At 39.8% G+C, this 15,327-nt stretch overlaps 1 protein-coding gene across 6 annotated transcripts in view; it reads left to right on the top strand.

The window, feature by feature from the left end:
- HECW2 (HECT, C2 and WW domain containing E3 ubiquitin protein ligase 2) overlaps positions 1–15,327 on the top strand; it is a 363,403-nt gene that overhangs the window by 336,383 nt on the left and 11,693 nt on the right. For 5 of the 6 annotated variants that reach the window (XM_059928397.1, XM_059928396.1, XM_059928395.1 and 2 more), the window contains 5 exons: positions 1,540–1,669; positions 2,706–2,852; positions 3,543–3,657; positions 6,810–6,895; positions 7,920–8,032. In XM_059928397.1, the coding sequence (XP_059784380.1) occupies positions 1,540–1,669; positions 2,706–2,852; positions 3,543–3,657; positions 6,810–6,895; positions 7,920–8,032 (591 nt within the window). The remainder of the gene's footprint in view (positions 1–1,539; positions 1,670–2,705; positions 2,853–3,542; positions 3,658–6,809; positions 6,896–7,919; positions 8,033–15,327) is intronic. The other variant, XM_059928399.1, reaches the window with a different exon arrangement.

Raw genomic sequence — 15,327 nt, 5'->3', positions numbered from 1 at the left:
ATTTACCTCCTAAATAATTCTTAAATTCATCTTCTCTACCCTAATAGCTGTGCCCTAATTAAAATCCTTATCTTATTTATCTTATTTTGGCCAGATTACTGTAGTGATCTATTAATTGGTTTCCACCCAATGATTACCACTGCCCCCCAATTTTAAGTAATCCTCTACACTGCCACTTCCAGAAGAACAATTTAAAGTCACACCTCATGTCTCACCATGTCATTCCCTGTTTTAAAACCTTTCAGTAGTTCTGAATCACCAAGCTCCTTAGAATGACGTTCAGACCTGCTCCCAGCTACCTTTCCAGCCTTATTCTCTAGACATTCTGTCTTGTGGTTAAGTCTCTGGTGCTGCCAGTATGCTTGGAAAATCTGTATACTCCATCCCTTTGTGCTTTGTTCAGGTTGTCTTCTCCTGTCTCTCTTTTTCCCCTTCTTCTCCTTTTCATCCATTCCCCTTTACCTCTCTAGCTTGAAACATCCTGCAAACTTTAATATAGGTATCATCTGCTCCAAAAGGCTTCTTCTAATTCTCCAGGTCAAAGTAAATGCTTTGCATGTTTTCTTTGGGAGGTCCCTATATCTACCTTATCTTTTTTTTTTTTTTCTTAACTGAAGTGTAACGTTTTTTTCTTAACTGAAGTGTAACGTACGTATAAAAAAGTGCACTAATAATAAGTGTTACCCACCCTAGGCTATCACTTATCACCTTATGTTAACTTATCTATTTGTGTCCCTGTCTCTCCAGCTAGACCATTAGCTCCTTGAGGGCAGTAACTGTTTATCAAGTAGCTATTAAGATATTTGGCACATACTTGATGCCTAATACATGTGTAGACTGAACTAAACAAAATGGTCTTTGAAATTGGACTGATGGGAGGAAGTTTCAAGACAACTAAAGCAAATCAATTGCTACCATCTTACAACAGGGTCATATAATAGTAACTCCACCTCATGTAGATCTTCTCTTAGAAAACCATTATAATTGTAGAGCAATTCTGTAGCTTTCAGTTTTCAGAATCACAGAAAGAATAAGAACCATGAAGAAAAAAGGGACACATGTGAATGTGGATCACAGAATCTAGTCTTTAAAAAAAGAAAAAAAAAGTTAAAGTACAGTATAGAAACATATGAAGAATTTCTAATTAGGAGAATGATAATTTAAGATTGTATAACATAGCCAAAGAATACTGAACCCAAGTTTGTCAACTCGAGTTCCATTTCCAGCTCTGGCATTAATCGTGGGTGACTGTGCAAATGGCAACCACTCTTTGCACCTCCAGTTCTGTGTCTTAAAAGACAAAACAAACTGAGTGATTCCTAAGGCATTTTGTATATCAGAATTTTTCAATTTTATGTCAAATTTCTGAATTATTTCACTGGTTTGGTTACTGACTTTGACGAAGAACATTCCAGAAATCACTGCCTATTTTAGTTGATCTTGTTCTTGTCATTATTTCTTAGTTTCTTTCCTCACAACTCTGGGTTTTTGCTAATAGCCATGACTACATATTTTTTATCTATCTGTTTATCATCTTAGTCTCTGTGACCTGAGTGATCTAGAATACCTTGATGAAGAATTTCACCAGAGCCTGCAGTGGATGAAAGACAATGACATCCATGACATCCTGGACCTCACGTTCACTGTGAACGAAGAAGTTTTTGGGCAGGTCTGTGTGTGTGAATAACTGGTGACTAAGTGTGGTAATTGAAGGCTATTGGTTGGTGAAGAATTAATTCAGTGGCCTAAGATCAGATGCTTATTTATTTGTGGTTGGTTGGGTGGTTTAAACCCAGGTTTATGTACAGTTACAATAATCTTGGTTACAAAGGTTATTCTAGTGCCGACTTCAGATTAAGATTTTCCAATTTATAGACTGCACTATTTGTATGTTGTAAACAATCTTTTTATTTCCAGCTTCAATATCCTCATAAGATACTAGAATGTGCCTTGTACTAAATACAGTTTTTAAATATCCATGCTACCCCAGAGTTGAATATTAAATTATTTAATTGGCCCTTGTACTTAACTCTCATTCATGTTTAACAACAGAAATGGATTGTTTTGAAGCTGAGGGAAAGTAAACAATATTTTGGTGAAGGTTTGGAAACATATTGTTTTTTTTTAAAGTTGGTAGAAGAGTTGGCTAAAAGATTTTCAGAAATTATATACTAGTTCATAATTAATATTCTTAGTTAAACATTAATACTTGGCTGGTCTCCTGAATTTCGTATTTTGGAAACGAAGTTCTCAATTTAACATTCGCTTGAATGTAATTCTGCTTCCTTAAGGTAAACCTTTACCTAAATATTGGCTTTCTATATGTAGTTGATTGTGAATCCTAAAGGAATTTGTGAAAATGTCTTTTTGTCAAACATTCAAATAGCAGTGGGACAGCATCTGGAGCCCCTTTGTTTCCATTAAAAAGACTTATTTGTTTAATCAGGATTTAAAGCTTAACCTTCAGCACTTGCAACACATATATTTTTAACCACTGAGGCTCTCAGACGTCTGCTCATTGGTTAGTTTTCCCTGAGCATTGGTGGGTGCCTGGGCTCTGTGCTGGTGCCACACACCCTGCTTGTGGGATGTACCCGGGCCAGAGCAGAGACAGGTAGCTGGCTGATTCCAGCTCATTGGTAGCAGTGGTCTTACAACATCAAGAGTATTGCTTTATGGTCAGTGCTTTTGTTTTTTAATCGCAGATTACCGAACGAGAATTAAAACCAGGGGGTGCTAACATCCCAGTCACCGAGAAGAATAAGAAGGAGTACATCGAGAGGATGGTGAAATGGAGGATTGAGAGGGGTGTTGTGCAGCAAACAGAGAGCTTAGTGCGTGGCTTTTATGAGGTAAAGACCATCAGCAGGAGTGGGGTTCTCAGTCTGATGTCAGCAATACCTTGGTCCACCTCACTGTACTTCATATGTGTGCAATATTTCCATTTCTCTTTGGTGTATTTACTGTTGCTATTTCAATTCAAACACTTCAACATTTTTTCCTATATGTTTTAAGAACACAGAAAAAGCTTATTGCCCTGTTACAAGAAATCACTGAAATAAAATGACCTGCATTCAAATAGCATTTGACGATTTAATGACCACTAATAACCTTTTAAGTCATGCATTTTACTCATGCTTAGATACGTGTAATCAGATCTAATGCCTGATATGTGAAATGATTGTATCTGAGGGTCAGAATGAGTTGTAACAAGTATTCTGTATGACTTCTTCTGTGAAAAAGCCATAGCTGAAATTAAAATAAACTGTGAAAGTGACTGGAGCACTAGATCTTCTCCAAAAGAGAAAAAGAAACTGGATTAATCAGTGACCAATTATAAAACAAAAATTCTGTTGAAAACCTCATCAACCTTGTACTAAAAATATATTTGTAGAGAGCTTTACATGTTTTAAAGTGCCTCCACAGAATACATCCATAGTGTTCCCAACACTCCCTGTGCCCTCCTTTTCTGATGAGGCTTAATTATAGCTGAGGCTTCTCCAGGTTCTTAAGCCATGTCCTGTATTCTTTTTATTCCACAGGTGGTGGATGCCAGGCTGGTATCTGTTTTTGATGCAAGAGAACTAGAACTGGTCATCGCAGGCACAGCTGAAATAGACCTAAGTGATTGGAGGAACAACACAGAATATAGAGGAGGTGAAATTTGACTTATAGATGGCTGGATTTAAAGTTCCAGGTTAGAGGGAAGCAAGCGGTTTGGCACGTTGGCCTGGATCCAGGACAGGCAGAGGCACTTGCACTCTAATCATAGGTCTGATGCAGTCTCCTTTGAGACCTTGGGCAAGGTACATGCCCTTCTTTCCCTAGCTACCTCATCTGTCAAGTGGAAGGAGAACTGTTTACACACCGTCTAAGGATGCCATAACTCTTAATTGTTAGTGAAGAAATGCGACCATAGGAACACTAATTAATTGTTTTATGGTGTTGTTAGTGAAGCACCAGGGAGCTCATATCCAGCTGGTCAAACTCCACCTATTCTGCCTTCATTCTCAAACCTGAAGAGGCATACCCTCTGAGCTTCTTAATGAACAAACACAGTTTTTCTACATTTCACTTGAACTGCTTACCAGTTGTAATTCACAGTTGAAACACATGAATGGAGTAAGATACAGTTCTCAGATGTCAAGTTTCTTGAACAAGCCCTTCTAAAATTCAAGCATTCAGTTCAACTGAAAAGGAAACCGCTGTAAGATTAGTTAAAAACTACACACGTCACCAGATGGGAAGCTTTAGGACTGGCATTTCTGTAGATCAATACAAATTTTCAATTAGTAATTGGCATCAAAGCCTTTGACATTTGACTGCTGAATCAAGACGCTTGGAAAGGGACCTGATGCTAACCCAGAGTTAAAGTTTTGTTTTGTTTTTTTTTAATTTTATTTATTTACTTATTTATTTTTGGCTGTGTTGGGTCTTCGTTTCTGTGCGAGGGCTTTCTCTAGTTGCGGCAAGCGGGGGCCACTCTTCATCGCGGTGCGCGGGCCTCTCGCTATCGCGGCCTCTCTTGTTGCCGAGCACAGGCTCCAGACGCGCAGGCTCAGCAATTGTGGCTCACGGGCCTAGTCACTCTGCGGCATGTGGGATCTTCCCGGACCAGGGCTCGAACCCATGTCCCCTGCATTGGCAGGCAGATTCTCAACCACTGCGCCACCAGGGAAGCCACAGAGTTAAAGTTTTATCCAATACTTTTAATCAAAGAAAGAGTACATTTTCTGAAATTTATTGTAGTGTTATAAAGTGTTCAGAAAGTCGTGACAAATGACGGTTGGTTTTTGTTTTTGTTCTTGAACTCAGAATGTAAGAGGTTAGCTAGCAGTGGTTCTGAACTTGGAGAGTGAAGAATACAACCTTTAAGTCACTGAATTAATCACTTAGCAGACTAAAATGAGAGCTGAGCAGTTCTCCAGTTATCTGTAAATTGAAACAGAGATTAAAAAAAAAAACAACAATTAAAAAGTTTGGAGTACAAAAAAATACCTTAACATTGGCTCAGTTGATTTGTTTTGGCCTCTGCTTGGCCCTTCCAGCCCATCACTGTTGCCCTGGGCTGGCCTTGCCCGTCCATTTTCTCTGAAAGACAATATTAAACTGCAGTGTCCATTGCTGCTATTTCTGAAGTCCAGTTGCTGTAATAACTCTTTTCCAATTGGCCCCGTGTATAATCCAAATACGACCTTGGCTATTATAACTTTGTTAACTATTTTCGCTAACTAGAACACAGTTTCTCCAACATGCTACATAACTTATATCTTACCATAAATACTATTAGCTCATTCCTTCTGCCCGTCCCCAACCCCCAGGAGATTCTAATAGCAATGCCATTCATCAAGTCAGCCGGTTTTGTATTTACACAGTATAGACTTTTATTCACTGTATATGACTAATCGAGTACCTATTTCTATGGTTATTGTCAATCTTATCAAATGAAATCCTTGGGAGGAGAGGGCTGGGGGGAGGGAGCAGGAAAATGGCGAGATGCCCAGCTGCCGTGTTTGCTAACCCAGCTAGTTGGCACTGAATGAAGGGGCGGCTTTGCTGCCATTTGCCATATGTTCACAGGGCAGCTGTTTATAAAGAATAGGATGAGACATTTTCACTCCTCCTCCTTCTCCAAATGGTTTGGCACAGACAGCAAAGGAGAGGCATAAAAGGGCTGATTCAAAGGGTCAGAAAACTTTAAAGCTATAAAGAGCCAATGCACTTATTTTATAGATTAGAAAACTATTTGCTCAGCACCAAACAGCTAGTCTTTGCCAAAGGCAGGACAAGGAGCCTGTGCATCTCCGTGTCCAATCTAGTTGTATTTACCCTTCATTTGGATCCCCTTTCGCCAAGGGCATCGCTGATCAAATGGTAAACAGTAAGGCAAGATTCTCCCCAAATCCTACAACCACTGAAACATGTGAGGAAAAATTTGAATGAAAATGGTTTCTACCCACCTTCTATTTAGGACTTACTGCTGCTGACTCAGAATTAGAGTAGCTCTCTGCACACTGAATATGTCAGCTAATTGGTTTGAATCACCAACTGTGCCTTAATCCTTGTCAGCCTTCTCTCTGAACTTAATTTTTCTCCACAGAAGGTTTTAGAATCCACAGCTACTGCCTTAATCCACCTGTGGGATGATACTTTTGACATTTCATTAAATTCTAGTAAAGTATGGAATAAAAGTAACATTTAGGTTGATGATTATTTGAGATTTATTAGTTGAAGGAGTTAAAGTAATAAACTTATTTTCCCTTTTTATTAATAAAAAGTAATTTGCTTTTAAAATATGAACGTAATATATAGTTTTAAAATGGTTTGCAATTATATATTGATTTGAATAATTATTTGATTTATGTCTCTCCTTTACCAGAAGCCCTGTGAGGGTCTATTTCCTTTGATGTTGTCCCCCAAACTTAGGACACTGCTTGGCATAGCAGTGCTAGAAAATTATTTCTTAAATAAATGACCAGAAGGGTTAAGCATTTCCAGTAACAGAAGTTATATTTTTCAGAAATGATATGGTTAAAATAACTCATTTGTTGTTCTTCTCTCCACTAGTTTCATTTAGTGACCACTAAATGGAAACAGAGGTTTCTTGGTTTCATTTAGTGTTTTGTTTGACTTCTGACACTCATGTGATCACATTTACAGTGTTACTCCTTGGTCTTAAATTATAAATAACCTTTAACGAATCCAAGACGATGATTTATGTCTGGGGGTCTTTTGTCGACTTTCCAGTGTCGTGGTGACTTAAGATAGAAAACTCAAAGTAACACGGGCTTTCATGATTGGTTTGATAGGATATCATGACAATCATATTGTAATTCGGTGGTTCTGGGCTGCAGTGGAAAGATTCAACAATGAACAACGACTAAGGTTGTTACAGGTAAGATGCCATTAGTTCATCTTTTTACTGCATTAATACAGTTATTGTGGGAATTGCATATTTTTAATAACTGCTAAGTATACTCAATAAATGTATTTAGGTTTATCTGCGTATTCGGGATATACTGTTTTCAGACTCTTCTGACTACGAGGTTCTGTGGTTCCATCACTATGCAGAACATCCCCAGCCTAGTCCAAGCATGTCATTAGAGTTGTGAGGAAGTACCAACTCCCATCCAAGAATCCCAGCAACAACGTCTGCCTTTAGGGCACTTTGATCCCTTCCACAAGAGGTCCCTGGGTACCCTGCAGGCCAGCATCCCTGGCAACTGAAAGAGATAATCTTCCAGTCCCTTAAGAAGTGACCCAGTTCCTTGATAAAGAGTCCTTTCTTTTCTTCCATCTAACGTTCCACAAATTTGAGATAATATTGAAGTTTAAGAATACTGGGAAAACTAACTCATTTTCTTGTGGTGTTTACAGTTATACAGGGCAATTGCTGGTTGGTTGCAGCTAAAGAAATATCAGACATGAGGAAGCCTTTTGGTCACTCAGGCAAAGCCTTACAAGTAGGCTGGATCTTGGCTCCTTTGGATGACAGATCTGGGTCTCAAATTTGCAGGGCTAGAAGTTCTTTTTGTTTTTCATTCACCTCAGTTCGATCGGGGACTAATGCTAAGTTGACTTAGGTTCACTGATACGCCCACTTTATTAATCTCTAATGGGAAGTATACATGGTTTGAGCTTCTAAGCTGGTCAGCTGTACAGGATGCTGTATCTTCTGCAAATCCTCCACATCCCCTTTCTCTTTATAATGCTCTGTCCTTCCTTGGTATTCTCCAGCTCGTTGTCAGAATTCTCGTGTTATAGCTATTCTATGTCTATGAAGTTTTATCTTTTGAGCTTTTCCACCAGTGAGCGGCAGGCCGCTCTTCCCCAGCACCTCTGCACGTGAACGATGCCAACCTTTCCTGGAGCCTGGTCTCTTGGCTTCACCTTCTCCTTCTGTTTTCTTGGGTTGGTAGTTTGTTACAGGCACATCCAGCATTCCCTATGAAGGATTTGCTTCTCTCCGAGGGAGTAACGGCCCAAGAAGATTCTGTGTGGAGAAATGGGGGAAAATCACCGCTCTTCCCAGGTAAAGTAGAAAATATTTCTTTACTGTCACTACAGTGTTCTAGGGAGGACCTTTAGCTTATATATATATATATATATATATTGATTTATTACCATTTTTATGCTGAAAGTTTGGGAGAGTGGAAAAAACTTTTAGAATGAATTTATCTCAGATTACCTTTTTAAATGAAGGAAAAAAGGTCTTCCTGGTCATACTTGGAATACATACATACATATCTTTTTTTTTTTTTTTTAATTGGAGTATAGTTGCTTTACAATATTGTGTTACTTTCTACTGTACAGCAAAGTGAATCAGCTATACATATACATATATCCCCTCTTTTCTGGATTTCCTTCCCATTTAGGCCACCACAGAGCATTGAGTAGAGTTCCCTGTGCTATACAGTAGATTCTTATTAGTTATCTATTTTATGCATAGTATCAATAGTGTATATTCATACATACATATCTTAAAATACAAAACGCCACAGAACCAAAGCATTTGTTAGCAATAGGAAAAGCAACGTTGGTCATCACACTTGTGGCTTCTTATGATTGTGGCTCTAATTTACATTTCCAGAAGCTCTAGTTTTAAGTTTATCATTGGTAACTATTTAGAATCCCTTCACTAAAAATGACCATTGTGGTTTCTAAGGAATATTAAATCATGTAATTGTGCTCTGTGCCTCTTCAGTCTCTATCATACATGCCTTACCTCCCTGGGAATGCTCTCTGCATTTTACTGTCATTCGTAATAAGATGATACATTTCCTTGGAGTGGAAATATTTGTTTTCTGCTGCTACTAATAAATGTAAGAGACTAGTAAGGCAGTATTTGTGAGTAAAAAAAAAAAAAGTGTTTTGGGGGGAATGGAGCAAACTGGAGCTGAAGCAAAAGAAAAGGAGGGAGCAAATGAGCAAAAGAGGAGTGGAGAACAGTTGGTTTCAGAACTCCTTTATCTAGTCAGCAGTAATATATTGAATTTTTGAGGTAAAAAGGATTGCCTCTCATTTTACTAATAATGAAATTGCAGTCTGGGGAGGTTAAATCTTCCCAAGTGATATTAGGTTCCCCAAGATGTTATCCTGAGTTTCTTTTTTTTTTTTTAATTTTTATAGCTACTTTATTTATTTATTTATGTATTTATTTATTTATGGCTGTGTTGGGTCTTCGGTTCGTGCGAGGGCTTTCTCTAGTTGCGGCGAGCGGGGGCCACTCTTCATCGCGGTGCGCGGGCCTTTCACTATCGCGGCCCCTCCTGTTGCGGGGCACAGGCTCCAGACGCGCAGGCTCAGTAGTTGTGGCTCACGGGCCCAGCTGCTCCGTAGCATGTGGGATCTTCCCAGACCAGGGCTCGAACCCGTGTGCCCTGCATTAGCAGGCAGATTCTCAACCACTGCGCCACCAGGGAAGCCCCTGAGTTTCTTTAAGTACAGTCAGCCCTCTGTATCCGCGGATTCAACCGACCACAGGTTCAACCAATTACAGGTCAAAAATATTTTTTAAAAAAATTTCCAGAAAGTTCCAAAAAGCAAAACTTGAATTTTGCTATGTGATGGCAACTATTTACATACATTTACATTGTATTAGGTATTTCAAGCAATCTAGAGATGATTTAAAGTATACAGGAGGATGTGCATAAATTATATGCAAATAACATGCTGTTTTATATTTGAGCATCCGAGATTTTGGTATTCCCTGAGGGAACCCTGGAACCAATGCCCTGGGGATACCAAGGGGCAACTTTACAAGTGACTTTGAGAAACCTGTTAACAAGACTGTCTTCTTAGCAATTGCACGACACTGGTTCTTAAGAATAATGTTCTAAGCATCAACGTGCGAAAAAAAGCAGTGCTGAAAATATAGATGCAGAGAGCAATGAAAAGAGCAAGCTCAGGGCTGGCCTGAGCCTCCTCAGTCGCTTTGGGTGCATCTCAGTCTGTGAACAGAGGCACTGCATCCAAACACCTAAGTAATTAGCTGGCTTACCTGCTGTTCCAACTGTAAGAGACTTTCATTTCATTATTTAAAGAAGTATTTTATTTTGTTTATGTCTGAATCACGCTTTTTTCCCCTCAGACCAAATGTACAACTCAAAAGCAGATTTACAGTATCTGAGTAGGGCCTTTCACTTTTCTGAGAAACTCAAGGATTAGCATTAAAGAGGCAGGAAAGGACAGATGAATTGTGTTCTTTCTCTTGAAATCTGTTTTTGTAAAGACTTGCTTATGTAAAGTAGATGGAATAAACTGTAACAATAGGCAGATATATCAGCTGTTCATATTTAATCACTGTAATTTTCACCAAACCTCTGGTGAGCAGAGAAAGGCAATTTGATATAAACAACAAACTTTAGCTTCAGAGAGACTGGACTCTATCCCAGTTCTGTTACTTGCCCACAGTGGGGTCTTGAAGACGTTGCTTAATTGTTCTGAGCCTCTGTTTCCTCATCTACCTTGTAGGTCAGTAATTCTGAAGATTAAATGAAATCGTTTATATAAAACATTTACTGCTGACCCTTGCCCTGAGTAAGCATCCAGTTGATGATGGCTGCCATTATGATTTCTGTCACCATTGTCTGTAGTATATGTCAGACTGTAGCATATTGGAAAGAGCGCAGGGTTGGGAGTTAGACCACCTGGGTTCTTGCCCACCTCTGCCACCAGCTAACTCTGGGACCTAGAAGATCACTTGATCTCTGGGCCTCCGTTTCTCCGTCTTTAAATGGCCAGGGAAGGGTTGGTATATTAGGTTTAGTGGAGCAATAAGTAGCACCAACAGGTTGCTGAAGAATCTTGGGTGTCAGGCCCTATTCACTTGTCTGCTTCCCCCTGGAGCTCCAGGAAGTTCATGTGCTGAGTCATCATAAATGGTGGGGTTCTTCACATTGTTGCATACATACGGTTGAGCAACAGGCGTTGTTGTTTCTTCCTTTCTGCATTATGACCTAAGGCTCTAGGTTCTAGATTCCTAGCTCTACCTAGATTATAAAATAGCCATACATAAGGATGATATGAGGCACATCAGGCAAGCAGACCATTTTCATACCTTGTCTCTAACAAGCCCTGACTTTTTAGGTCCAGCAGGAAGAAAGAGCTACTTGGCTATTCTACTTCACAGTTCATCAATTTATAGAGCCTTGTTAGGAGGCATGAATGCAGACCTAAGCCCTGTGATACACTAGCAATGTGCTCCTAAGAGCCTAGATCCACCTCTGAAGAGTAAGAATAACGATGCCATGCTCAAAGAGTATTTGCGACAAGTGAGTGAGATAATGTGTATGAAAGTTCTTAGGGACAGTATGTTTTCTTTGTTCTTTTAAACCTTTTATTGTGAATCTTCTGTGAGCCACCATACTGCTGAAACTATTAAAATGTGCTCCACAAAAAAAGTACATTTGGAGGAAAAACACAAAAGGAGAACTTCAATGCATGACCATATAGTTTTATCAGAAGTGATTTCTTTACTGATAACGTTGTCATCACCCTTTATGAAATGTGGGGTGTTACTTAAGTGTGAAAAAGATCTGTAAGATTGGCTGTGGTCTCAAGAGATGGTTTTATATGACTGAGTCCATTTTTTCCCACCATCAGAATAGATACACTGAAGCCATCTTTCCGGCTAGGTTTGAGTTGCAGAACTAAAGGACTGGTCTGTCTCAAGCTGGTCAATCCCAATGTATTTCTTTTTTCTTATTAGCGAGATGATGTTTAACATTTAAAATGTGACAGTGTACACACTGGAGACAAAATGGTTGAATGTTGTTCTTACTTCAAAAGTGTATTGCCTAAGAGGTCTGGCATCATCTCGTGTCAGGCATGGGAGGCTGTACCCTGGAGACTTGGAAGTGGCTATGAAGGATGAGGGCAGGTAGTACCCGCAGAAGGGAGGGCATCTTAGTCTTTCTAGAAATGGATGATTGAAGGCCTTTCAACCTTTCAAGAAAGCAAATGTGAGTCTCATTCTTTTCTCAGATTTCCTAGTCCCACACTGTGGTAGCAGTGAATAGCACTACTCACAGTGTGGGCCAAGAAGTGTATTAAAGTATATAGGGTTGTCTCTGAAGCCAGTACAAGTTGAATCCATGGCTCTTTTTTTTCTGTCTTGTGGTAATAAAGTAACTGGAGACCAGATGATAAATAATGATGGAGGCAGACGGATGTCTCTGTGGAGGCTTCTAGCCTGAACACATAACTGTACTTCCTCTGCTTCATGGTTGGTAGTTAGCTCTATATTTTGCATTTCTGTAGATTTCCTGTCCCTTGTGCTCTGATGGACTTAGGAGACTGTAAATTCACTTTACTGCAGTTGCTCTTAAACATTCCGAAAAACAGGCTGCTAACATGCCAGCAGGAAAATGCAGGTCAAATCCTCTCTCCAAGGGTGGTATAGACTTTATATGTTCATCTCAGAGGTTCTTGCCAAGTAGGATGATGGGACAGAGGAGTTGGAGAGCCGCAGTCGTGATGGGGGAGTGTTGGTTTTGCCAAAGGGAGGAAACATTCATTTTTGAAAATGGCTGCATCTGGAGATAATTACAAATGAAATGCTGACCCAAATTAAAAAATAAGAAGCAAGAGTTAATTATGAAATGTTTCAGGGAGACAGCTTTTCCAGTGGAATAGAATTTAAAATGATAAAGCTATTTTTTAAAGATGAGGCTATGCAAATAAGGACGTTTCCTCCCCACCTGAGACCAAGGTAGCAAGCTTAGAGGATCTGAAGCTATTTTTTCCAGAACAGAAAGAGCTGGTCAAGGATGGGACACTTGAGAAAGAAGGGCATAGGGTGGATATAGAGATTTTTCCCTGATGCTTTAATCTTCACAGATGTTATGATGCTGTGGTCTAAGTACTAAGCAAAAATCATCAGAAGAGTGTTTAGTTCGAGAGACTTGTTCTGGGCCACACTGGGGAAGGTGAGGCTGCTCTATACTGAAGAATGCAATGGCGATTTAGCCTCTGAGCAGTCGTTGAAAAGGAATCACCCTTCCTAGCTGCGCCACAAGACATGCGGGATCTCAGTTCCCCCGACCAGTGATCGAACCTGTGCCCCCTGCAGTGGAAGCGCGGAGTCCTGACCACTGGACCACCAGGGAATTCCCATTTTTGGTATTTTTTAAAGACGTCACATTGTCGATCTTTGTGGTGAAGAGCTTCAGAGGACTTCTGAACCTGCCGTTGACCAGAAGCAGTCAGTGGGGTGCAAGAACAGCCAGCAGCAGAAAGGATGGAAAGATTGTATCTCCTTCACTGCTATCATTCCCATGGGATTCTTTGCTTGCTCCTTCTGGTAGCAGGCCCCCTGGGGAAGCACCAACCTCCCCCAAACAAGTGTGATTCAATGAGAGTGTGGAACTTGGAGACAGATGCCCCCTCATAGTCCCAGATCTGCTACCTGTTATTGATGTAACTTGGGCAAGTAACCTAACCTTTGTGTCCCAGTTTACTCATCTGTAAAATGGGGCGATAGCACCTACATTACCCTTGCTTAGATCAAATAGGAGAAGAGATGTTGCAATTTCTAGTCGTGGATAAGATATTATCATGTCCCCCTTACACACGCGCGTGCACACACACACACACACACCCCCTAATGCCAAGGCTCAAGGACAGACAAAGGCTGGGGAAATTTTTCACACCTACATTATTCATCGGGGCCAGCACCCCTGTTTGGAACCCTTGTTTTGCCAGTTGTGGCTTCCTGCTTCCTCATTTCCGTGATCTGGAAATGCTAGAGGCTCCAGGCTCGGTCTCCAGGCCTCTCTTCTTCTTTATCTACATTTAATTCCTAAGTGATCTCATCCAGTCTCAGAGCTTTAACTGCCCTCTATGCTCTGACTCCCTAATATACATTTCTGATTGGGGCCTTGCTCCTGAACTCCAGACATGTATATACAGCTGACTATTCAACATCTTCTCATGTCCAAAAATAAACTTCTGATAACCTCCCCACCTCTTCCTCACATAGTTTTCCCCTTCTCAGTAAATGGCCACTATTAAGTTAGAATATATGAAATAACCTTTTTTTTTTTTTTAAGGTCAAGAACAGTCAAATATCAGCAACATCATTCGGTTCAACCAAATATATCCTTCCAGCTGCTCAGGCCAAAGGCCTTAGACTTTACAATCTTTGACCCCTCTCTCTAATTCTGTACCTTGAATCTGTCAGGAAATCCTGTTGGCTCTACTATCAAATACATCCACAATCTTTTCCCCACCACCTCTACTAAGCCATTATCATTACTATATACACTTTCCAACAGGCCTCCTCTCTTTAATCCCTGAATTCACTCAGATAGAAACCAGTGATCCTTTTAAACCATAAATCAGATCCCCACTATTCAAAACCCTCCAAGGACTTCCCATTTCACTCTATGTTAAAGCCAAAACCATTGCGGGCTTCCCAGGCCCTATAGGAGCTGCCCCTACCCTCTTTCCTGACTCACAGCTTTCTAGCCACACTGGCCTTCTAGCTGTTCCTCAGATATACCAAGTATGCTCCTGCCCCAGGGCCTTTGCACTTGCCACTCTCAGTCTGAAACATTCTTCACTTAGATTAAAAACATGGCTTTCTCCCTTCTCTCCTTTAGGTCTTTGCAGAGATGTCACCTTCTCTGTAGAGCCTTTTCTGGGCACCCGATTTAAAATTGAAATCCCAGGGACTTCCCTGGTGATCCAGTGGGTAGGACTCCTCACTCCCAATACAGGGGGCCCGGGTTCAATCCCTGGTCGGGGAGCTAGATCCCACATGCATGCCACAACTAAGAGTCCGCATGCCGCGACTAAAAGATCCCGCATGCCCTAACTAAGACCCAGCACAGCCAAAATAAATTAAATAAATAATAAATAAATAAATATTTTTTTTAAATTGCAAAATAAATAAGTAAATAAAGATGAGACTTTTTTCATTAAAAATTGTTTTAATTAAAGTACAGTAGATATACAATATTATATGTTACAGGTGTACAATATAGTATTCACAATTTTTAAAAGTTATACTCCATTTATAGTTGTTATAAAATACTGGCTATTTCCCAGTGTTGTACAATATATCCTTGTAGCTTCTTTTATACATAATAGTTTGTACCTCTCACTCCCCTACCCCTATATTGCTAGACATTATTTTCATTTTTAAAACTCTGCTTTTTATTCTTATGTAAAGAAAATATTTCACAAAAAATGCCAAGAAGTTAAAAATTTTAAATATTTGTGTATATAATACAATAATATATGTGTGTATATGATAAAATATACATGTATACATTTATATATAAAGTCCACTACTGAGATAATCTCTAAATATGCTTCCACTCA

This window comes from Balaenoptera ricei, chromosome 7 (genome assembly GCF_028023285.1).
Source record: "Balaenoptera ricei isolate mBalRic1 chromosome 7, mBalRic1.hap2, whole genome shotgun sequence".
Classification (NCBI taxonomy): Eukaryota; Metazoa; Chordata; class Mammalia; order Artiodactyla; family Balaenopteridae; genus Balaenoptera; species Balaenoptera ricei.
This window is presented reverse-complemented; position numbering and strand designations above follow the sequence as displayed.